This window comes from Candoia aspera, chromosome 2 (genome assembly GCF_035149785.1).
Source record: "Candoia aspera isolate rCanAsp1 chromosome 2, rCanAsp1.hap2, whole genome shotgun sequence".
Lineage (NCBI taxonomy): Eukaryota > Metazoa > Chordata > Lepidosauria > Squamata > Boidae > Candoia > Candoia aspera.
Window position 1 is genome coordinate 198,251,550 of NC_086154.1, and position 26,708 is coordinate 198,278,257.

Here is a 26,708-nt window from a genome sequence, read left to right on the forward strand (position 1 = left end):
GGGTTAGAGAAGGTCCAGTAATTAGGTACTACTGTATGTACCTAAAGGAGAAAGCATGTGGGACAGAAGCAAAAGAAGTCTGAGAACCACCAGGCAAAATTTTATTACCTATTGTTTCCATGAATTTGGTTACAGAGCATACATAATAGTGCATTTACTGATGAAAGGGCCCTAGCCTGTTTGCTATGCAATCTGGGGAAGTAAAATGGCATGAAGGGCCTGTCTGCAGCTACCTGCAACCACACTACTCTTAAAGAAAGATGTGATGCTGAGGATTAACTCTGTAAACCCTAAAAGGGAGCTCTTCCTGGTGGCATATGCGAATCAGATCCTGCCTCTCCTTGTGATCTCTTTCTACCTATGACCCAAACGTAAAATCAAAGCTAGTTATGATATACATAAGGAACAAGATTAGATCAGTAAATGTTTGCTGACGAGAAGCAGCCAAAGAGGGAAAGAGTCAGCAAGGATCCATAGCAAAGGAAGAAACACACAGTGTACAGACCTAATTACTATAACATGGTAACAACAACAACAACAACAAAAAGGAATAGAATCCCTTAGGCGTCTCAGTTAAGGTAGTATTTTCTCCAGTCTGCTTCCAGCAAGTCCCATCCCCAGAACAGAAATTCCACATCAGAAAGCATAACTTTGACTTCCTTTTCTAACTTACGATAAACCAAAAAGTCAATAGAAGAGAATATCTGTAGCTCAGGGTTGAGCTGTGAAATCCTTGGTGCTCCCTGAGCTCAGTTTGCTTGCAGATGTTTCATTATCTGACTAGGTGCACTGATGACAAGGGCAGCCCCATGTAGAGCGCATTACAATAGTCTAAACAGGAGGTGACTAGAGTGTGGGTGACTGTGAGAAGGGCCTGTTGGTCCAGGAATGGGCATAACTGGTGCACAACACACAATTGTGCAAAGGCCCTCCTGGCCACGACTGCCACCTGCTCCTTGACCAGAAGTCGTGAGTCCAGGAGAACCTCCAGATTATGCACAGGGTCTGTCTGGGGCAGTGCAAGCCCATCCAAGACCAAAGATGGTAATTCTCTGGAAACCAAAGAGCCCCAAACCCACAGCCATTCCTTCTTGCCAGGGTTCAACTTCAACCTGTTGCTCCCTATCCAGACCTCAACAGCCTCCAAGCACCAGGAGAGGGCAGTCGCGGCATCGCTTAACTCACCATGGGCAGGATGTTCAGCTGAGTATCATCAGCATACTGATGATATCTCACCCCATGGTGATGGATGATCTCACCTAGTGGCTTCATGTAGACGTTAAACAGGAGCGGAGAGAACACCGACCCCTGTGGAACCCGTCTTAGCTTCTGAATATATGGAATCACTATGAACATAAGGTATTATGTTCATGTACTCAGGCAGTAAACATTGATGTTCAAATCCTGCCTTGTTACGAAGCTCATTACCTTGAACCAGGTAATCTCTGTACCTAGGGTACCTAGCAGGCTATTGTATGGATAAAAATGGAGAACACAATATATGACACTGTGAGGTCCTTGGATGAAGAATGGAATAAAACTACAAGAAGTGTATGTGTGCTTATACAGAACATCACAATCATAAACTTCCCCCTCCCCAAAAGTCTTCCTGAGCTCATACAAACTTTTGGATGAATGGAGCCCATACAACTGGTAGGTCTGTACAAATCATAGAGCTATTATATAAACTAGTAAAAATCAACACACATTGATAGTGAGAAGACCCACCCTCAGGATACAAGCCATAATTTAATGACAGATATCTACATGCACAGTGCATATTTCTATCGGGGGCATTCACAGCAAGCTGAGATTTTGTCAAAATGATGGGAGTACAAAAGGGGTAGCCATTGCATTGCAATGCCACCACTCACATGTTGTCATTTGCCCTCCCCTCTTTATTCTCCCGATGATGCCCATGATTTCTGTACTGATTTTTCTGTTGATATGGGCTTCCACAGAATCCCTACCCCCAGACAGCACATTAGATCACACCTCAAGTAGAATCATGGTTTGCTTAACCATGCTTTATTTAATAAACCACAGTTAGTTACATACAGGCATATTAAACTATAAAACATGGTTTATAACTATAGTACGATAGCTAGGTTCAAGAAGTGCATTGGTTTTCACTTAGTAATCTGTCTAATCTAGCTAATCTCCTGAAGTGATACTTCAACACTTTATAGTACAGAGTAATTACTCTAATGTTTCAGTCCATCTTTAGTAATTATCTGAATTGGAAACAGATGATTATGAAACTTTCTGGATCCAGTCTCAGTAACCACCTTAGAAGCATCACGTTTTTTTAAGCCTACGCAGATGTGGTAATGTTTATCATTACAGATGTGAGTTTTAATTTGACCTAGAGCATCAACAATATCACAGCTACCATCCTCCAGAGTGGTATACCAGTTTAAGTGATAGACTTTGAGCAGAGGGTATTTGATAATGGATTTCTGACTGCTCCATTTATTCTTAGAAGGTGATTACTTAACTAGGAATACATATGACAGAACAAAATCAAAGTATATTTCCTGCTGTACAACAGATGTATCACAAAATCACCTACAGGCAAAGATTGTCTGATGCTTGAAAATAAGTTTAATTTGTTTATGAGTAGAATATTTTCAAGATCCAAAAATATGATATATGTTCTTTTATAAAGAAAGCAATTAAAATAATATATAAATATATACACACTGCAAATGTAGTACTGATAACAAATTCATTTAAGCCCATTTATGCACATTAGTAACACACCATGTGGCAGAAAGACTAGGACTACAAGAAGACCCCTTGGCGATTTATTTTATATTAAATCCCTAATGGCCTCTCCTTATCTTTGCAAAAATATGCACAGAAGTCCAGACTATGCAACCATTGAAGTGAATGGTTATTTATTTACTAAACGAAAGCCCTGTGTTTAATGTTCCTTAGACATAAGGTAGTCTGCAAAAGTCACATTCCTACAGCTCCATATATCATTTATTTTACATACCCTAAGTCTTCGTAAGAGGCATCTGGGGATTTTTTTTCTACAAAGTCTGAATTTTTATTTCATATGTCATTACTAAAAGATTAAAGAGAACCATATTTTTACTGGGTTGTCTAGCTTCAAATCAAATTTCTATAATCAGCTTGAACATCATCTATAAAATAGCATTTAAGGGGTTGTACAATTGCAATATAAATACAAGGCCTCTCATGTGATCAAAACTGTAAAAAATAAAGTCTCCTTATGTCCAGCTCAACTCCCAGTGATTTTATGTCCATACAGTTTTCTTGGTGACACTTAAGAAATGGATTTCCACTGCCTTCTTCTGGGATTGTTTTCAATTTCTAGCCATGGTATTCTTTGGAAGTTTCCCATCCAGGTACTGACTATGACCACACCTGCTTAGTTTTGAGCCCAGAGAAATTCAACCAACTGCTGCCAAAGCCAATTCTATTCTTTATAAAAATGGCCACATAGATTAGCTTTCCCACGAGTGGTACCTTCCGAACTTATTAAATGTCATTATCCATCCATAATGCATGTTCCAGGTAGGAATATTGAGAGTTCCTCCTTGGTAGAGAGTCATGGGCCAGCAAGAAATCTGTGTTTCTGTGGTGGCACTGTAGAACAGTTCTCCATCAAAGATTTGGAAGGCACTTTCACGGCCATTCAGAAGGGCCTTGGGATTTGGTCATTGGGATGTACGGTAATAATTATTATAATACCGTATTAAAAGATATATTTAATAACAATTAGGGTTTTATTAATTCACTCATTATGTTTCTGTATTATGTTGTAGTTAAGGTATTCAATCAATCAATCAATCAATCAATCAATCAAATTTTTATTATGATCATAGACCAGCATAGTAAAGTATTTGATGATTATTTGTTTTTAACCCATTAACTGCCATGTAACCTCGTTGAACATGGCAGTAGAAAAATAAAATAAATACATAAATAATACAGGTAAGATACAAACTAGCAATGAGGACAGCAAATTTTATGCTGTGCTGTTTTGTGCCAACTTGAGGGCAGATGGACATCCCCTTAATTCATTAATGAGCCAAGGGCTTTAGAATATAGTAACACTACTTAAAATTTGTCAGTACATCCCAACTCTTCAAGTATCTCTTAGGAGGATACTGGAAGTCAATAATAAGAAACATATATTTCTTTTCAGTAAAGTCTGCATAATGAATAAATCCATAATAATGAGATTTATACTCATCACTGTTAAATGAATTCATTTTTCTATGCAGATCCACTTTGATCCATAAGATCTCAGTCCAGGAATTTATAGTTGGGAAAAGCCAGGACTAGCTTTCCCTGAATGGAAACACTTATCTGCCCTCACTGCTTTACAGGAAAAACTGTACGCATTGTTATGAGCAGGAATCAACGAGTATAGACCAGAATGTTCCTGTTTACATTATATGTCCCTTGCAAACTAAATTGCACAAGATATTGGCTGGGTTCACAAATTCTAAGCCATCAACCATAGTTTACATGCCACAATGGCAGGGTTGACACAATAAAGTCGTACCAAATTATGACTTTGGAATGGTCCCTAAGCATTTGGAGCTGATGGACATATTTAGAAGTTTGAAAGCATGTTATGGGCACTCTTAAAAATGCTGGTACCAGATGTATACTAATACAGCAGCTCCATAGCATCACTTCTGCCACATTAGCATGATGTATGTACTCAGTCTTACAGTTTATAGATTTTCTATAACTATCAGCTCTGTCAAAAATATTCTGTATATCAAGCATTCATAAGAATTTCTCCCAAGTTAATAATTACTGAGAATATAAAACTGAGTGACAGATGAACTTTTACATTCACCAGTATGCAAATAAGGGATTCATTCATAAACACCTAGTGAACAGATTTTCATTAAAACTTTGATTTGTGCGTGTGTGTATGTATGAAAGAGAAAGAGATTTTGCAGAAATAGAAAGGTAATTCTAATTGCCTGAGGAAATATTGTGAATTTTATTTATAGGAAAACCCACTTTCCTCTAAAGTCACTTAAATAAAATAGCTCTCACTTTGAAGAGAAATCCAGGAGAGAACAAGAAAAATATATTCTCAGGGCAAAAAAAGATAAAAGGGCAAGAGAGAGAGAGAGACGTATTTTGACATCCACTGGGGAGAAATTTCCCAGGAAAACTACACCATAACTTTCATTTCATTCTTTTTTTTACTTCTACTTTTCAGAGCATCACATCAACATTAAACAGACATATTTGACAAGTTTATATTTTGTAATGTTTACACTTATCCCAAAAAAGATACTTAAAACCAAGCAGAATGGCAGATATCAACACTGCAGTCCAATCTATAATACTTAGCAACATGCCCAATAACAAATAATTTTAAATGCCTTGGAAATAAATATGCCAATCACAGTATGTGGTGCATATCTCTTATCATGTAGCAAATGTCATAATGATGAATATATATGCAAAACTAATCAATCACTGATATCATGCATTTCCTTAATGGGAAAATTAGAAAAGATGAAAATAGTATGTAATTTGGGTGAACGCATAATCCTATTTTTTTTTCCAACAACACTTTATTCATGTTTCCAGTGATTTTATAAGCAAGCATATTATGGCTACATTGGCAAAGGAGGATCATTGGTACCCATACCTTTCTCTGCTCGGTTGCCTTGTAGAAGGTGGTCCCAAGGAACTGAAGAATTATCTCTGTGTAATGGCAGTTGTACTATTACTATAATACTTCAACCTTGACAACCATAGATAAGGATAGACAGACTACAGATTATGAGTGTATTATGATATTAAAATCTTGCTTTGCCAATGCTGTCAGCTCTGAAATATCAGGATTAGTTTTCCTGGTCCTTGTAACTTTTAAAACTTTAATTGGAGATGATAGAGGTAAATCTGGGACTTTTTGCATGGAATCATATAGTGAGCCATGACTCTTTGTAAGATTAGTGCTGGGTTGCCATTCCCTCATTACTATTTCTTTAACATATATAGACATGCACGATAGAGAAAATAGTAATAAAAAGATAAATCCAGCCACTAGCCACTGTCTATGGATTTAGTTAGGAAATGCACCTACTAGGCCCTAAAGAGCTTTCTGCAATCTACAGTCTTGACAACCATAGATACAATGATTCAGGCCTCATATTGTTTGGGGATTCTGAGAATTTTAGTCCAATATATTTCAAATGTATGAACTGGGAAAAGCCATCCTAGAATATTAGCAACACAAATTAAGTCAAAAGAAATCCATCAACAGTTTTACAAATCCAGATAGCAATGAAAAAATATAAGAAACTCTCTTCAAGTAATTTTAAACCCCTATCCCCAGTTTCCTTTTTCCTTACCTCTAAATTGATATATATGGTACTAACTGCTACTTTTATTTCTCCATCTGACACCTCTTTGAGATCCTTGACCAAAGCTTCTTCAATCCTCAGCTCTGTGAAACAAATAGAAAATTATTCATTTTTGCTTAAAATCATTTTTGCTAAGCATATGTTTGTGCGTGTGTGTACGCACATGCACAAGAGAAAGAGAGAGATCCCTACTTTTGTTCTAGGAAAACATGATAATTGAAAGGCCCTTTGATATCAACAAGATTCATCTATACTTGGTCAGTGCTGAGATAAAACTGGATGACCAAAAGTATTAATCAATGCAAACATAATAAGAACCTGTTGGAATATAGTTCCTTTCTGATCAAGAACAATTTCTGTAATATAAGGATTATGATACAGAGGAATGGCGGAAAGGCAACAGCTTTACAGGAATCTCACATTTACTCTGTAGTCAGATCATATTTGTTGTTTAGTGTGTTACTCAAATATGTTTTCATGTACAAATCCAGTGAATAGCAACACACTGCAGAGAGAGCACTGGAGGACAGAGAAGATGGAGTCCATGTCTGCACTTCAGGACTTTGTGGACCTGGCTTCTAATATATTAAATATATGACTTCTATCTAGACATACCACCCTCCAGATATTTTTCCAGCTTGTTATCTTCTACCCCACGCAACATTTTGGTGTAATAAACAGAAAATACGCTTTCTTCTGAGCATTTTCAGAATTGCTGGTTCTGAATGACTGGTACTGAGCCCACATACTGTAGAGGAAAATAAGCCAAATATATGGAGACATATCTCATGTCTCATGTTGTCTAGATTATAGACAACATTCAGACTAGGAACTAAATCAGCAATTACCACGCACTATTCCAATAAACTTAAAAGTCCAGCAGACATTTAAGGAGAAAGTATCAGATGGCTCAAATAAAGATAAAAGGGAAAAATTAAAGCAATGTTGTACCGTCAGCATGCAACTGTGCCTCCTGAAAGAAGGTGATAATGTCTTTTCGGGGTAAAAGTTCTGGGAATATCTCCTCCAAACGTGAAAGAACTTCTTCCTGTTCTTCAGGAATTTTGGGGGTATCTTCATCCATGACTTTTGAGAGAATGCTCCCTGAAGTTTTTTTTTTAAAAAAAGAAATTAATTCATTGAAAAAGACAACTATTACAATTATCTCATTAAATAATGTAAATAATTATTTAAAGAAATAGCTATCTATCATCTTGTTTTCATTCTTTATTATTTCTAGCAGTTTATGTGAGTGTCACATTTATTCAAGTTAAATATTTCTAATATGCCCGTTCCCATAAATTATCTTCTCACCACCAAGAAATAATCATTTGCTTTTAACCTGGAAAAATGTATCTTCAGAGCCACAGTCCAGGGAATACTACAATTAGCTTTACATGATCCCGGTAATTTAGAGGTTTTCCCTCAAGCAGCAGTGACTGTATGCAGCTTGTTAACCTATGAGATAAACTATTGGGTAAGTTAAAGTTAATTGAATAAGAATGTAGCAATATGTATTAATAGGTGACATTAAAAAGCCAAGGGACATTTCTGAAGGTTAAGTACCTGTATCTATCTATTATTTATTTATTAAATTTGTTGTCTGCTCAGCTCCAAAATAACTCTGAGTGGATTAACCTTTAAACTGCTAAGAGCTTATTGCATATTAAATGTTTTAGGTTTTCCACAATACCATCACAAAAGGCAGACTTTTCAGCATAAGAACATTTATAACCAATCAGACTATTTTACTGCCTAGCTCAGTAATGTTCCATTTCTCCAGGCAGCAGTTTCCCTGGTAGAGCTTTTTTTCATCATTCACTATTTACTCCTTTTAACCGATAGGTCTTTTGTACTTTGCATCCCACCCAGCTATAATTTTCTGTGGTTTAATTTCTATTCATGCTTGAAAGAAGAAAAAAAACCCCTCTTAATACTTTCAGATGATGATACATGATGGATACATGTATATGCATTTTTATTTATTTATTTATTTTTGCCATTCAATCGTGTCTGATCCTTGGCAACTGCCTGGACTAGTCCCTGCAGTTTTCTTGGCAAGATTTCAGAAGTGGTTTGCCATTGCCTCCTTCCTAGGGCTGAGAGTGTATGACTGGCCCAAAGTCACCCAGCCGGCTTTCATGCCATTCTAGTCAAGGCAGGACTAGAACTCACCGTCTCCCAGTTTCTAGCCCGTTGCCTTAACCACTAGACCAAACTGGCTCTCCTATGCATTAGGGTCCCCTAAATAAATGAATAAGTAAAGAACAAACTGGGAATTGTTTACATGCATGAAATAGATCAAGTCTGTGGTAAAGAACAGAAATTACCTTCCTTCCTTTCTGTTAAAAATAAATGCTATTTTCCCCACAGGGAGAAATCTACAATACTATGCAATAGGTAAAGGTAAAGGTTTCCCTTGACGTAAAGTCCAGTCGTGTCCGACTCTAGGGGGCGGTGCTCATCTCCGTTTCAAAGCCTTGGAGCCGGCGTTGTCCATAGGACACTTCCGGGCCATGTGGCCAGCATGACTCACACTATGCAATAAGTGATACAAATAACCACTTAAAGATACAAAATGGCAGTAGGCCATAAATTTCCCCTACAGGGCCAAGAGTCACTTTTAGGCAGTTTTAAATTCTTCCCAATCCACTATCCACCTACCCCCAGCAAACCAATACAGTCTTCCACTGACCTGTATAGCTCTGCATCTGTCAATGACTTTTTTGCAACTATGGTAGAACCTCATTATACATGTTCCATGTCATGTCTAGTATGCTCTTGTGGCAACACAACTGGAACTCCAACTCACATTAATGGGTAGAGTTCATAGGCGTGTATCCTTTCTCCTGACAGGCTTGTACAAAGTGATTGATCATATAGAGACTATAATCTAATTTTCTCAATTACAGTACACTCTAGATACTCTGGGACTACAGCCCCCTATCTCAACACAACTGGTGCACACCTGGATGGAGAAGGCTGGTTTGAGACTTTGTAATAACTACCATTTGAATCATTTCCATAAACATTAGAAACAAATGCAGGTTGAACAAAATTGTAAGTGCTCCAGAAAGAAAACTTTAATCAACACTCTGTCAGAATTTGCACCTTCTTGAAGTTACCAAACACTTATCAAATGTAGCTGAACACTGAATCAGTTGCAACAGAAAAAATCAGCTTGCTGTGTCTATAGTATGTATGCCATTACCCAGATTTTTGAATGATGCAATAGTGACCATAGATAAGAATGGTTCATACCAACAGGTCTCTAAGTGATTATATAAAGAAGTTTGAGGAAATCATTATATTATAAACTCATTAATGCCCAAAATTGCTTTAGACAGCTTAAACTAGCTTAGAGATCAAAAGGCCAAAATCACCCCCCTCTGCTGGGTAACGTTCTGAGAAATATGCTAAGAAAAAGAAAAAGGGGATAATATCAAATAGTTTAAAGTATTGGATTCAAATTACCAAGTAAAACAACAAAGGCTCATTAGTTTAGAATTAAAGCTGGCATCAGCACTGATTTGTCAGCTTAATTGTACATAAAAAAGAAGATAAAGAAGGCTATGCTTCAATACAGCTATGGTACCATTATTTGATTAATTTTATTTTAATTTATTACTTGTAGACACAATGTAATTAAGTAATTGATAGTGAATTGAGCAATAATTGAACAACAGCTTTTGCCAAGTCAGTTTACAGTATCAGTTAAGCTGAGACATAAATTCTTGGACTAGGTAATTGTGGGGCTGGCCCTGCCATTAGGCAGGGTGTTTGCTGTTCCATCAGGCAGCAGAGAGGAAATGCAAAGAAGCTTCCAAACTTACCTGTCCCACTCCTCTCTTACTTAACCCGCCAGATGGTTGCTGTAATGTTGCCTTCTGCCACTCTCCCTTTCCAGCTCAAATCCTTTGCTTCAAGAGGGTGGTTTGTGTGAGGTTTGAACCTGCTTCTGACTCTGAAAATGACACTTATCTGGAGTCAGAAGGGGAAAACAAAACTTTACAGGAAGGACTTGAAGAATCAAAACCGGGAAGTGACTCAGCAGAGCGGGAGAAATCGCAGGAGCTGATTGGACAAACTCCAGAGGGAGATTTGAAGCCTCCAATCAGTGCTCAAGAGAGGCGAGCAGAGAAGCGCACAAAGGAGAAAGAAGCCTGATTGGCTGCTAAAGGAAAACGGTGTGAAAAGGAGTGAATAAAAAAGCAGGTGCACCAAGAGCAAGCTGCCAGAGACAACCAATCCTTCAAGCTCACAGCACCTGCAGAAGAGTCCTTACCAGCAGTGGAAGCCTTGCTTGTAGCCAGCATGGAACCAGAGCCAGCACCTTCTGCCATCATGGACCTGCTTCCTGCACAAGTCTCTCCAGTTGAGCCTCTCCTTGCCATCCCTGCTGAGCACAGCCTCGCATCCAGCTCCAAGCCTCACTGCGTCATTCCACCGCAATCTGGGTGTGCCTCCAGATCTCAGCCTTGCCTAGATGCTCCAGTCCAGTCCAGCCTTGTCTCCAGATTCAAGCCTTGCTTAGAGGCTCCAGTCTAGTCCAGTCCAGTCCAGCCTTGTTTCCAGATCCAAGCCTTGCCTAGATGCTCCAGTCCAGTCCAGCCTTGTCTCCAGATTCAAGCCTTGCTTAGAGGCTCCAGTCCAGTCCAGTCCAGTCCAGTCCAGCCTTGTTTCCAGATCCAAGCCTTGCCTAGATGCTCCAGTCCAGTCCAGCCTTGTCTCCAGATTCAAGCCTTGCTTAGAGGCTCCAGTCCAGTCCAGTCCAGTCCAGCCTTGTTTCCAGATCCAAGCCTTGCCTAGATGCTCCAGTCCAGTCCAGCCTTGTTTCCAGATCCAAGCCTTGCCTAGATGCTCCAGTCCAGTCCAGCCTTGTCTCCAGATTCAAGCCTTGCTTAGAGGCTCCAGTCCAGTCCAGTCCAGTCCAGTCCAGCCTTGTTTCCAGATCCAAGCCTTGCCTAGATGCTCCAGTCCAGTCCAGCCTTGTCTCCAGATCTAAGCCTTGCCAAAACGTTCCAGTTAAGTCCAGTCTTGTCTCCGGAACCAAGCCTTGGCTAGATACCTCAGCCCAGCCTTGTCTAGCCTCCATGTACCAGCCTGATCCAGCCTGCGTGTTCCGCCACTCCTTTGCCATGCACTCTAGCTCCTTCCAGTCTTGCAGCTTTGATCAGAGGATTGGCTGAGTTCTGCCTCACTGTCTTGCCACAGTCTGACCCTGCAGTGTTGCCTGAGTGTCCCTTGCCACCTGGGTGGATTTTATTGTTTTATACAGTCTAATCTATTGCAAGAACTTTTGCTATTGTAAATAGTTAATTCAATAAAGAATTTTATTAGTAATTCTGCCTGGCTGTCTCATAGTCTGAACAGGACAGGTTGAGAGAGGTATTTAGGCCAGGAAAGGTGGAAGGGAAGCAAATGTCATTACCATGGTGGGAACGTGTTGCTAGTTATCAGGCAAAGAAGCAAGGTAGGTATGGGTTGAGCAGGAGAGGGGAAGAGCTGTAGGCAAAGCAGGTTCTCCTACCTTCAGCAGAAACTCCTCTCAGATAAAAGAGGAACAAAAACTAAAGTCTAATGGATTTTTATTTTACAAAAGTAGTGTTCCTAATTACCAAACTGGGTCAAATATTTTTAAATACATTATTAAAAAATAAAAAGTATTCTGTATGTAACTTGTAATCACTGAGGTAAGTCTTTTATTGTGCAATTGTTCCACCACATAAAAAGTTGCAGGGGGAGGCACAAATATGTCTTGCTACCGTGTGGGTGCAGAAGAATATATTGAATATAATAATATATTTCTAATCTTAATGCTAGGGGGCTAACAGCCCAATCTGCCACTGCATAGGCCTTCCCAAAAAAGTGTGAGGAGGTGTTGAAAAATTCAAGAGCTACAGAAAAGAATCAACTGCATTAGCCACACAAGTGAGTTCTCTAAGAGATCTCATAGCTAGCGAACTAACGGAAATATAGAAAGAACCTGTTTGATCACACCAACCAAAGTAAATTTCACTAACCCAAATTCCACTTCCTAGAGCAACTTATGTACACCCAAAAGCAATAGCTGAAAGACATCGTCCTCTCCTGCATCAATGGTATTTCTAAAAATATTGCATACCTATCCCCACAATAAAAGTAGAATGTCTCACTCTCCCCCAAACCAAGGACATCTATTTTATTTCACAGAATTTATATGCTCAGCCACTGCTCTTTAGACCCATGCCCCTCCTGGCTTATTAAAGTGGCTGGGGGCAGGGGTGTGAATTCTTCCTTGAGAGAGAGGTTGTTCCTTTGCCTCTTAAGGAACAAGACAGCCATCGCCCACTTTTGTCCAGTATCTAACCGCCACATTTTTGGAAAGGTGGTTGAGAAGGTGGTCATGCAGCAGCTTCAGCGGACCCTGGATGAAATACATATCTGGATCCCTTTCAGTCAGGATTCAGGCCTGGTTATGGGACAGAAACGACATTGGTTGTGCTTTTAGATGATCTCTGGCAGGAGAGGAATGGGGTGTGCACACCATCCTTGCTCTACTTGACCTCTCAGTGGCCTTAGATACCATCAACCATGGTATCCTTCTGGACTGGCCAGGGGTTGGGGGGTGGGTGGCACTGTATTGTGCTGGTTGCCTCTTTTCTTGGGGTCGATACCAGTTGGTCGGTGACTGGGAGGGAGAGATCCTGCCCTCAGCCCCTACTATGGGGTGCTGCAGTGTTCGGCAGCTCTCTCCTCTTCTATTTAACATATACATGAAGCCACTGGGTGAGTTCATCCACCACCATGGGATGAGGTATCATATGTATGCTGATGAGACCCATTATACATCTCTGCCTCTGGTGAATTAAGTGATGCTGTTGATGTCTTATTCCAGTGCCTGGAGGTTGTAGGGATCTGGATGGGGAACAACAGGCTTCAACTGAACCCTGGCAAGACTGAGTAGCTCTGGGTTTTGGGGCCTTCCACTTCTCGGGCTATGCCATCTTTGGCTCTAGATGGGGTTGCACTGCCGCCAAACAGACCCAGTGTGCAACTTGGGGCTTCTTCTAGGCTTGCGATTCCTGCTCAACGAGCAGATAGCCGTCATGCCTAGGAGGACCTTTGCATAGCTTCATGTTATGTGCCAGTTGTGCCCATTCCTAGATCAGGAGGCTCTCCTCACAGTCACTCATGCCTTGGTCACCTCAGGATGGACTATTGTAATGCATTCTATGTGGGGCTGCCCTTGAAGAGTATCCAGAAGCTTCAGCTGGTGCAGTTATGTGTGCCCCTGGAATGGCACATGATACACCTCTGCTCAGTGAGCTACATTGGCTGTCAGTTTACTTCTGGGTCCAGTTCAGGAGGCTGGTTTTGACCTTTAAAGTCCTTCATGGCATGGGACCAGGTTATTTGAGGGACTGCCTCTTCCCAATTACATCTGCCCATCCCATCAGATCCAGCAGAAGAGGGATGTTGTGGGTCCCATCTGCTAAAACGCTACATCTGGTGGGACCCTGGAGATGGGCCTTTTCTGCCGTGGCACCCACCTTATGGAACATCAACCCCCCAAGGTCAGGCTGGCTCCATCCCTGTTAACTTTTTGCAAGTCCCTCAAGACTGGGCTGTGATTAGTCTTGGGGCCCCAAGGGAATGGAGAGTTGTTGTGGTAGCTCCACTGTTGTTAATATCTGTCACTCTCATTGTAATATTAATTTTTAATTGTTGATTGTTTTTACTTTTTTTTATTGTGTGCCATCCAGAGTCACAATTTGTGAGATGTAGTGCTGTGTAGATATGATGAATGAATGAAAGAAAGAAAGGAAAGAAAGGAAGGCAAGGAAGGAAGGAAGGAAGGAAGGAAGGAAGGAAGGAAGGAAGGAAGGAAGGACGGAGGAAGAGAATAAAATGTCATCCTAATCATAGAATCTTGGAGCCTTGAAGACTGGACTATAAGCATGCCAGGTGAATCTGCCTGACAGTCACAGAGCAGTTCTAATTATTAATGCCTTTACAATAGTATACTGTTTCTGTTTCATGTTCCCAGAATGCTACAGATCTTAAACTCTTTTTTTCCCACTTTGGTGCCCAGTTGCTGTATCTGCTTTCTGTTACTTCCACATATTTTTCTTTAAAGATTCTACAGAGTCTCAGATGTGTGTTCCTTCCCAAGCCTAGATCCCTCTCCAAGCCCTGTCTCCCTTGACCATGAGTACCAAGACAAATTACACTGTTCCTGCTTAGCTTGAAATTCCCACTCTTAGCAGTTGTGTGCCTGCCCCTTCTTGATCTTCTTATTGTTCTGCAATAGCAGAGGTAAGAGCAGCATCTTGAGGAATGATGCTACCAGAGAGGATGGGCAGAATTTTCAGCCCTTTCTAATCCTTTATACTTAACATCTTTTTCTTTTTTTGGCGAAAAGAAGATTATGATTATACTGACATGATTTGGTGGTTTGTTGCCAAAGCTCCAAATAAAGGTGATACAACTTTGAGGGCTGGGAAGGCTGATGGCCTGACCACCTTGTTCTATGACACAAACTACACATTAGAAAATCAGTGTTCCCATTCTATAAGCACATCTCAATAATTCAACAGGATTGTAGTTCTGACTGTGATTATGAAAAGCACATCAAGATCTTCAGGATCTTAAGAGATAATATGAATTATGGCAGCCATACAGCACCACTGATCTGTTCTCAGCATTTCCAGATAGTGCACAGATGGCTCCAGTTCTACCACTGAAGTAAGATCAACATGCTAATTTTCACAGAATTAGAGGTTTCCAAGGGCAGGACATGTGACAATAAGCAGCCATTGCCTTTGGGAATCTCACAGCAAGCCAGAGTCAATAGCTAAGTTCCTCTCAAAAGCTAGAGTATGTGGTGGCAAAACTATTTGATAGAGAATATCACAGTATCCTTGCATAATGGGCAAGAGTAATTAACAGTTGGGTTTCCTTTCATGCTTTTGGCACGGGGGAAACCTTTGCCTTTGTGTACATGATAACCTTTACAAAATCATAATGTAATTGGTTTTTACTTTTATAACCATGTAGAAAAAGTTAAGAATCTTCTGAATCATCTACTTCACCAACAAGATTTCTAAGATGCAGGTTGTCTTCCCAAACTCCTTAAGAAGAAACATATACTCAACACAAGCTGCTAAAATAGTAATGGAACTCTGTCATTATATTATTTGATGACTGGATGGCATTTTTGGTCTGCAGTTTATTTGTACTGCAACATGAATCACAATAATATTCTCTTTGCTTAAATTTGCTCTATTTACACGTTACAATCTGTGCACCTTGTGGCATCCTTCATGGCCTTATATAAATAAACAGAAGAGAATGCAATGACCCAAGATACCTGACAATCAGTTACTGAATTATATCCTTGACAGCTGGCTGCAACCAAAAATGTAATGATTCAGCAATTTAATGGATCTTGAGTTTGGCAAGAGGCCCCTAGTAGTTATCTCTAGGGAAATAAAATGATACAGACTCAGGTCCCTGGCAGGTTTTCTAATTGTTTGCTTCTGGCATAAATCCAGAGATGGAGCAGGCCTCAAGTAACAGCAGAGCCTGTCTCAAAGTAGAGTGATTCTTGAGGCAGGTTTGCTGAAGTCTACTGGGAAGAATTAATTTATTGTGTAGATGGAGAATTGGCTAGAGTAAAGCAGAGCTTTAAAGCAACTTTAAATATGAAACCTACCTCACATAATAATTACCTCTGCACATACTGTATAAGATTATTTTCTTAGTTTGTGGCATTGCTTGTGGTGATTGGCAGCAAGCCCCAGCTCTGCACTTATTTTTCTGAATCAGACTGAGTCATGTATTTATTTTTTTGAAGGTATATTGTGTAGGGAGAGGAAGAATGTCCACTTTTATTCAGGTTTGTTCATTCATTTGATTACGTTGCTTCCTCTATCTGCTGCCGCTTCAGTACTGCTCCTCTCCCCCACCAGAGCTTGTTTACCTTCTTAAAACCATTTAGCCAAACAGTAATCATACAGTGAATCTAATCATGTTATTCCTTGAACAAAATCTATTCAAAATGAAGGCAAAGTTTCCAAAATAAGTTAGCAATTCCATGGTGCCCCTTTTACCCTCTTTGGCTGTAACTTTCCAGACAAAAGGCACCTTGCAGGGCTGATAAAATTATGACAATTATTATGAATATATTCTTAAGCTTTCTGTGTTTGCTTTTCAGTAATGCTCTTCTCACACTTCTTTTTTAAAAGCTAAGCTTTTCACTCATTCTTGTCTATGTTTCTACAGCTATTTTTTTTTTACTTATTACAGATACAGCCCAACTATATCTTCCTCACACATTGATTTATCTTTTCCAGTTATATCATCTATATGTCTACTGGACATATGCAGCATCACAGTGCAGAAACACTTGCCAATTTTGCTGATATCTCTCTGCAAAATCTCTCTAACAGGGAACACTTTATGCACAGACAATAATACTATATGCAGCATGGAGGAAGTGTTTTAATTTGTAATCTTGGGTGGGAGAAATAGAACAGGTAACACTTTACATCATCCTTCCAAAGATGGATCCATTTCACCAAACTTCCCTTAACTTTGGCTATTTCAACCTTCAAAACTTTATTTGATTATTTGATCCCTAAAAGGAGAAAGCTAACACAGCATCGTACAACACTTTAAAGGCTAATTGAAGTATAACAGCATGACATTTCATATTAAAGAGCTTGCTTGATGGTATGAAAATCCTTTGCATTTGAAAGCCAATGCCTCAGTACATTAGCAAGATATCCCAAGACACCTTGTTGTTCTGATGCAAACATGACTAATATTCCTTGTCCTCTGGGTGATGATGATGATTTTGTATTGCTAAACATCTGGCAAAAAAAATCTAGGTAAAGGAAAAATTATGGTGGAGATTTGAAATACAGTTAGAATCCAATACTATATCTTACATTTAACCAAAACAGACACAAAAATTAGAGCAGGGTAATTATTTCTTAGGGAAAACCATTCGAACTGGAATCGTTCCGATGTTAAACAAAAAGCTTGCCATAAAGAGAGTAAAGACGTTACTGATAAGCAGGATGGAACAGATTGAACTGGCTATCTTTTTAGAGTGGATTCTTTCAAAACAAGTTGATCTTGCATTACCTAATGGTTGGTAACTAAACCAAGCCAGAATCCTTGTATTATTGCACTTCTAACAAGTTTTTAGAGCCAGTTTGGTGTAGTGGTTAAGGCATCAGGCTAGAAACTGGGAGACAGTGAGTTCTAGCCCCACCCTTGGCACAAAGCCAGCTGGGTGACTTTGGGCCAGTTACTTTCTCTCAGCCCTAGGAAGGAGGCAATGGCACACCACTTCTGAAAAGAAAACCTTGCCAAGAAAACTGCAGGCAGTCTCCAAGAATCTGACACGACTGAATGGGAAAAAACAAAACAAACCTTAACCTTAAAACAGCTAAATTTATTTAATTTTAATTACAGTTAGTTGAACTAAATAAATATAAAACAATAGTTTATGGGTTGCTTTAAGTAACCATAGTTAGGTTTAGCCACAATTTATATTCTTGGATGGCAAATTAAATTGCATTTAATCTAGAATGGAAACAGAAGTTTCTGGTCTCTTTTCAACCAACCCACAGGAGGGGAGAATCTAAGATATATGGTTGCTCACTCTTGTAACTAAATATAAAATTTCAGAGAATATTTTAAAAAAGGATATTTTTTTTCAAACAAGAAACAGATTCTAGGGCCGCCAGTTGCACAAATCTGGACCATCACTAGATGGCAACAAAGTGTTAGAATTTTCTATCCACTAGGCGGTAGCAGAGAGTAAAAAATATATTTGCTGCCAGCTAATAGATTCTACTGTCCTGGTTCATGTTATAATATAAAAGGAAAGGGTCTGTTTCTATCATGGTTACTAAGCTATGACAACCAAACTAGGCCAGTGACTAAAACTTCCAATAAATCATTGCTTCTTATGAAAAACCTAGGTAATACCTAGGTAATATTGGTTTGCATATTCAACTACTTTTATGTTATTTATGACTACTTGTTAAATAGGTAGGTCCATTTGAATGGCACAAGAGAAACAAACCTATAACAGCTTTAACATATTATGTCTTGGGATTTTCTACATGGTACATAACTTTCATGCACAAATACTGAATGTCCATAGCCTTTAGGGTATTCCAATCAGCCAATAACAGATGCAATTTGAATCTGGGGTAAAGACAGAGTGTTGCCTGTTATTACCAGGAGTTTTCTAAAAGAGTTATTTAGGGGATGTTTTTGTTCTCTGTTGAAGCCAGAAATTGTGCATTCTATTTGTATGCAAAATATACTTTACAAATACTAAGTCGCAATACTACAAATATGAGACAGCTGTAGTCCTCTTTCACCTGAAGTAAATTCAGGAAAATGGGAGAGTATTTAGATGTAACACATTACAAATCACAGGCAACACATAGAGATGAATTATTTTTTCTGTAAACCACAGAAAGTGTTCTCACTTGATCAAACTGATGTATCAGTAGATTTGGGGTAACACTCTGATTGGGCCACTTTTTAAAAGAATTTATGAAGGTGGATACAGTAGTGTTCTATGTTAACTTTTTTCATTTTGCTTTTGTTAATGGGATTAGCCTTTTATTTGGCAGGCTTAGTGGTCAGGGAAGGGCAAGGAGGGAGAGGGAAAAGCAGAATTGCAGAAGCAAGCCTCTCCAAATCCATTTTCTAATGCTTATAGAGTGGCCTAAGGATGAAGAAGAACGGGAGGCTTCCCAGAAGCAGCCACTCCCATCCTCATCTTTAATTCATGTAGAAAAAAATGGGCTACAATTGTACTGTTAAATACAGTCATTTGTCACTAAGTTTTGGAGATATTCCAAGGGAGCTGAAACTATGTGCAGCTCACAAGTCATGAATTGCCTATCCCTATGTAAAGAATGGGATTTTTAAAAAAAAATCTGTATTACATACATGTCAACAGAACTTTGATGACCAGATGTTTGTGGATGCTGTCAGACACAGAATACTAGGCTAAATTAATGCTAAATTGATTTTATTTTCTATGATTTTGCTCTGGGAGTGGAAAGGGGAAGGAGATCCACCACAAGTTGACACAAATGGAATGGAGGACAAATTTAGATAGTGAATGTAATCAAAGACATCATATTATACTTCCTGTGGCATTATTTCTTCAATGCCACATATCTCAGAAATAAAGCTATAACAACATGAAAGATAATTTTGGTGCTTACATGCAGCTACCTTCACATAACACTCCTATCTAATGATACAGCAAACACCACAGCCATGACTACTTTTAATACTCCATATAATATGTAACAAACTCTTTACACCCTGCTTGTTTCTAGCAGCTTCCTATGGTTTTCAAAAGGATTGTTAACCAAAGAATGGATCACAGCCTCACTGCATGAGTGGATTCAGAAACACTCCATTAAACCTTTCAGTATTTAATACAAAGAACAATTTCTCACCTCTGAGGAGATGAGCCAGTTGCTGAGTGATTAACTCTGGTGCCTTTTGTAGAAGTTCTTTTGCTACAAGACAGGAAGCGGATTCTAACAACTCCAGATTGCCATCATTTTGCTCTTCGGGGATGATGACTTTGACAACAGCTGATTCTAAATTTTTATCTTCACTATAAAAGAAAAATGTTAAATGTTGCTCATTATTTCATTTGAGTACATTCTGCAGGACTAGAACTCGTGGTCTCCCAATTTCTAGCCTGGTACCTTAACCGCTACACCGAACTGGCTCTTTTTATAACATTGGACTCATCTAAATACAGTTAAGCAATTTTGCTTTTAAATAAGAAACATTACTGCAGTATGTTAATAATTTCTTCAGACTACTGCTTGGGTATGATAGCCAACAGCATGAAGAGACCAACAGAAATATACTGGGCTACTTCCATCCTCTTGACATTGTAAATGCTAACAACATTCCCCAGCCAAGCTGTGATTGTCTTAGGAATGACTTAATCACACAGGACTCTTGCTGGATAAAATCTGTTTTCCTGTTTTTCTGTTGAGGAAACTTTACACTGATGAAAAGCAGTTCTGTTAAGACTACAACAGTAAGAAGCTATGGGACATTGCTGACATGGGCATCACAGTTGAAGAGTGGGACTAGTCCTTTGCATTTCTGTTGTCCCTTTACACAGTCAAAAAATGATTCCCTGAATTGAGCTAATGATGGCACATAAATACACCTTGCAACTAGGAGCTCTAGAAACATAAAAAGACATGTGGTTCACGAGTCTCTCACACACTCTCTCTATTTCAAGCACGTATCTACAGTAGCATTTTGATAGGGAGAGGCAAGATTTTCCAACATTTTCCAAGATTACTCAGTCCCACTTGTTCCATCAAGTTGCTCAACTGCAACTTCCAACATTCTTCTCCATCTGTCATTTGGTTGGAACTGTTGGAAGTTATAGTTTGCAGCACTTGAAGGCCATATATACATCACCCCTATATATAAAAATGTAGCACAGGAGTTTCTTGTGATGAAGTCCCCCTTTTCCCCTCCCAAGGCAGTTCCCCTCTTGCCACCAGTACAAATTTGAAGGAACGAATTTCAGAAATGGGCTAGAAGAGAAGAGACAGGATGGATAGTCTTTCTCTTTTCTTCATCCACTCATGCAAAAAAGTGGGGAAGGAATGGTTTTGAAGATGAGGAAGAATTTGATTCCTCCTTTTCCTTCTGTCTCTCTAACCGTAGTCTGTCAAATCCTGTTTGTGCCAATCATGCAAAAAATGCCCTTTTACAAAGCCGTACATTTTTGTGCAAAAACTCAGTAAGCACTGAGGGGGGAGGGGGGGAGGTGTTCCCTTAAAGGAAATTCCAGGTTCAGATAAGATTTTTTTTATAGCAGAAAAGAAAAATATTGAATTCTGACTCTACACTTAATCTCAATATTATCATTCCTCTTCTTTTGCTCATGCTATTTTTAAAAACCTGCACAGTAAAAGCACAGACATTTAACATCCCTTGCACACCTAATTCCAACTGGTATATCATGCATCACTTAAAGAATGTCTAATACATTTCTTACACTGAGGCAGGACTTTATAGCTAGACATCAATGAATAAGGCTTGAATAAATTATCTTCAACTCTAAAAATGAACTGCCTAAATATACATAGTAATGATTATGAGTGTTGTGTTCCTTAACGTTTCATTATCCTTTTAATACTGTGATATTTTATGAATATCAGTCACATTGTATGATGTAAAAGCTTCAAAAAAGTAGCCAGTACTTTATCCAAGAATAAGATAAACTAGACGGAGAGAGGATTTCCAGAGGTAGCTCTAGAGCAGTGTTTCTCAACCTTGACAACTAGAAGTTGTGTGGATTTTAACTCCCAGAATTCCCCAGCCAGCAAGGCTGGCTAAGGAATTCTGGGAGTTGAAGTCCACACATCTCCAAGCTGCCAAGGTTGAGGAACACTGCTCTAGATGAATCTGTTCAAACAGGGTTTGCTAGTAATAATGATCAGGAATTCAGGATGGTACCTTGTCAGTGTACTGCTGCTCACCAGTGTTAGAAACAATTTCCCTTCGCTGTTCAGCTGATACAAATTGATTTCATCACGGAAGATGTAGAGAGACTCTGGAATATTCAGCTCCTCCAAAATAAGTCTAGTTTCTGTGTGGTAGCAGATTTCTCTTCTTGATATATTCAGTACTGGCAAACATGCGATGTTAGGTGGACTGACCTAGATCAAGAGAATTCCTGGAAATTAGAAAGCACTCCAACAGTGAGGATAACAATTTCATTATGAACCGACACCATGATCCTGAATCAGAAGTTTGTACTTTATGAAAAATGTTTACTTCCTCGAGAAATTTTTCACTGCAACTTTACAGGTGACATATTTTTTTCTAGCCAAGAAATAGGTGAGGTGGAAGGGATATTATGCAAGCATCTTCATGAATGAAAACAGTATATGTTTATTTTGATGCATGCATATTGAAGCACCTAGTGTTCATGTCTGATAATATAGTAGTTGAATATGTTTTTTCTCCAACAATAAATACATCAACAGATACAGTTTTACTACAATTGCACAGAATAGACATAATGTGGTAAATCATGGTTTACTTTAAATATGGTTTATTGGACAAATCTTAGTGACCTGGCTCATAGATATATGTATGGGTATAGATGTGCCAAACCCCAAGGCCCAAAAGAGGACATTATGCCACTCCTTGGAAAATCAGTTTTGGTAGACTGAATTTCTTCCCACTAGTATAGTTAATGGAAGGGGAAGGAAAAAAAAACTGCCTGCATCCACTGAAATCTATGCATCTTTACTTAGTGGATATGTGTGGGCAAGCAAACAAATCTCTAACAGCGGATATTTTAAGTATAAAGGACGGTTTATAAGGGAAAGTACATGGGATAGTCAGATGAGAATTCTAGATTTAGACAAATTACATACATAAAATATTTCTTGGATAGCTGTGCTATAGTTATTAAACAAACATCAGAGATTAAAATAAATAGCCGTGCAATGGTTCACAGTCATTAAATCAGTTTGGCTGTCAGATAAATGACTAAAATTTATATGATAATGGAGTTATAATGACTGAAACATAATGACATACAAAATATTTACCTTTTCAAGATAGTAGGCATAAGCTAAAGCAGAAATAAGTGAATCCAAATCACAGGATTTCTTTCCAAGGACTACATGTACTTTATCCAAATGTTTATTGCGACTCTAAAACAAAAATCATTTTTAAGTAGTCAAGGAATGCAGACATATGTTATTTCTTGAAATAGCCAAAAAAATGTTTTTAAATAATTTATTTATTGGATAGTAGCAAGCAAAAATAATCCAAGCTTAGCCATTCCTCCATCCTCTCTCTTCTATTTTATGCCAGAGGGTTGTCATGTCTGCTTCTCACTCTAAACAGACTGTAGTTCCCCATTATCTCCATGCACAGAGAGCCGTGGTTTGTTAGAAGTCTAGTTATTGAAGAGATGAGGATCAGGGAACAAGCATCCATATCAAATAAAATAGCTCAGTACAAACTGAGAAAGTACACTGGGCACAGAATATAGTCAGTTCTGTAAGAGGTGATCAATAAATATATGAAACATTGATTCTGATAGGTTGGCTAGAACACTGGAATTTTCCAGGTATTTTAATTTTTGTTATCTGATTAAACAGATTCTTATTTCTTCCCAATATTTCTTGCTTATTTTTGGATAACTACTTTTTAATATTCCTCCTCCAGGTTTTTGTTCAATTACCTTGGGCTTTATTCTCAAACATTTTCTCTTTCTTAAATTATTTAACTTTTTATTCACCATCAAACCCTTCAATAACTTCTTCTGAGTGTGGGGTGAGAGAAAGATTTGTTCCTGATTTTACATATGCCTGGGTACTTACCGTCTTACAGAGATAATTCAGAGTCCACTCCCTCCCATGTACACCCACACCCATAAACATTTTTTCATGCCGCAATAAAGTTACTTGGCAAATATGTGATTTAAGTGAATTAAGCTAAGAAGAGGAAGCCCATGTGGACAAGCCAAATCCTAAAATATTACAACAGATGGACAAAGCAGACTTGCCTTGCAGCAAACTAAAAAGATTCAGAAGAAAACATTAAGTATAATGATTAATGGTGCAAGACGTAGTAGAGATGTTGAAAGAACTACTGTGATGTATCTAAAGAAAAAAAGCATATCCATCCCTAACTATTTTAAATTCTCTGTAAAAAAAGATAGAAAAGTAATATGTCTGCCCACTGTACTTCATCTGCAACTTAATGCATGACTTTTTCTATCTGTGAAGACTTCGAAAGTTGATTATCAATATCTCATTCTCTATGAAAAAGATATAAAATTAGAAATCAGGTTCAAGTATATGCTGTTACAGGATCAAAATATATTTGTCAAATAATGTAGTTGTTTAAAAGTGAGCAAGGACAAGTACTGATGAGACATCAAAGAATACCATTTTTTTAAAAAAATCAATCACAGTTATTCTTTGATTTAATATATCAATATAAAATGTTATGAGAATAATGGAAATGCTCTAATAAATTGATTATCCAGTCAGCCCCTCTCTGCAGATTATAGGCATATCCAGTTAACAGCTTCTTCCAGAAACATTAGGCATACCTACTGCCAGTATATACTAATGTCTAATATTCTTTATGACATTTCTCAATAAATTACACAAAATATGGTAGCAAGGCAATCAACCATCTCTGTACACTTATATAATGTAGGAACTAATTCTTCTATTATGATGTCCATACAGAGGACACAAAATCCCTTTGGCATAACAAAATCTACTCAAATATTTAGCATCAATCATATCTCATCTACTCTGGAATTCTTCACATTAGCATCTATGCTGCCAAGTTTCTAGGATAATGAAATTAATCCAAGTTTTCAAAAATTATAATCTATTTGGAGGATTTATTTTAATTTATTTTTCAGCAACTTTGACTTAGGGGCATAACACCCCTCCTCAAATCACTCCCATTGCCCATACCTAGTTCATTCCTGAAGCGCCTTTGTTTCTGCCATTAGATAGGTGGAATGCACACAGAAATGAATGCAAAATGAATATTACTTCACACAAATGTATTTTGTATTTACTTAACAGTTTTATTAAGATCTAAAGAAAAAAAATTGAAAGTGACATTTTCATACCAAAACTTGTGAAGGGCATTTTCAGCCTTTATGATTACACAAAAAGAATCAAATGTCCCGTTAATTTGTCTTTATCTGATTAGAAAACAAAGATATTGCTGCATTTATTTTATAATTTTTCATAAACCAAGTGATCAAAACAGGTTTATGTAATGCATGCATATTCTCTTTTAATACATCCCACTCAGTTCTCTTTGCAGCAGCTAGTAGCACCATCCCATCAAGGTCCAATCATTATATGAAAAAAAAACCACACCTTACTTCTGTTATGTTGCCCAGCTTGTCTTCTTCCTCCTCAAAAATTGTATTCCTTAGCAAAAATAATGCATAAATTTCTCTTTTATCTTGTTTCCTAACACAATCTCTCCCTCTCTCTCTTTCTAGATAAACACACACAGAGAGAGAGAGAGAGAGAGAGAGAATATGTATGTATGTATGTATGTATGTATGTTTCTGCAATGCAGACAATATTTTGGAAAACATTTCTTCTCCCTTGTCTTTCAGGCAGCAAGCTCTCACAATTTAGTCTATGAATCGACTTCTTTACTGTGGTAGTCTTTCTTTGGGAAGCAATAATAGGAATTCAAGTTCCTTTTGTCTTCCCCATGCTAATACTGATTTATATAGGTAGACTGCAGATATTCAATTAACTATTTGGAAGTATTATGAAGTCAAATGTGAAATGTTTGCTACGTGGTCATAGAAAACATTCTAATGCATTTATGTTGCTTAGCAAGAATTACCATATTTCTACAAATTCATGCACAAAGGGAATGAGATAGAGCTCAGGCAAATCTGAATTCATGAATTTCAATTCTAATTTTGCAGTGTACAAAAATGCACTGTGATGTACAGTAATAGAGTAACAACTGACTTACAACTACGCTGAGGACACAATAGATAAAATTGAATAATGGCAAGTTCCACTGAAATAATAGAAAGTAGCATCAATTTCAAAAGCAGTGACTATTAGGCTCAGCTGGTTTTCCTTTCTAAAAATATTTCTGCCATACATGTTTCAAGATGTCTTGTTCAGTCTAGCAGAGCAAAAATTATAAGCAGCTTACAATGCTTAAAAAAATAATAAAGTTGCATGCATGTCCATACAATTGCATGCAATACAAATAGTATGTATTACATTCTTGTTTGAAAACCAAGAATACAAGACATGAACACTAGAGGCCTAATAACATGACTTGGGTTAGGGTACCAGATGGACTGCATCCCCCATAGCAACTTGCCTGCTGCCTAAAAATGTAAGGAAAACTGGTCTCTGTGTTTCATCACAGGCTGAAACCTCATCTCTAAATCCATTAAAACCAGTCTTAATTATATTGACAAGAAAGAAGGTTCTACTAATACTATAGCACTTGTGCAAGGAAGTTCAGATCACCCCTTGTTTCTGCTGGATACATCATCACATCCACCAAATTGTTTCCTTCATGGTGCAGAATAGAAGAGGGATCGCCTGGGGTCCTTCTTCCATCTCTATTCTGCTGCTGTTATGTACAAAAAGGGGTTTAAGCCAGAACAACCAAAGGGGACTGTCTATGTTAATTACCCACAGTACTGTTTTCAGTGCCTCTGGAATGTTCTATGCCTTTTGATTTAGATATAGATACAGATACTGATCTATA

At 38.3% G+C, this 26,708-nt stretch overlaps 1 protein-coding gene across 1 annotated transcript in view; it reads right to left on the reverse strand.

Annotated features, from left to right (window-relative positions):
- Positions 1-26,708, reverse strand: part of PRUNE2 (prune homolog 2 with BCH domain) — a 123,072-nt gene that overhangs the window by 79,500 nt on the left and 16,864 nt on the right. Inside the window, exons 2-6 of the mRNA XM_063295162.1 lie at positions 23,015-23,119; positions 21,909-22,111; positions 19,865-20,028; positions 7,329-7,481; positions 6,366-6,460 (exon numbers count right to left, since the gene is read on the reverse strand). Of these exons, the coding sequence (XP_063151232.1) occupies positions 6,366-6,460; positions 7,329-7,481; positions 19,865-20,028; positions 21,909-22,111; positions 23,015-23,119 (720 nt within the window). The remainder of the gene's footprint in view (positions 1-6,365; positions 6,461-7,328; positions 7,482-19,864; positions 20,029-21,908; positions 22,112-23,014; positions 23,120-26,708) is intronic.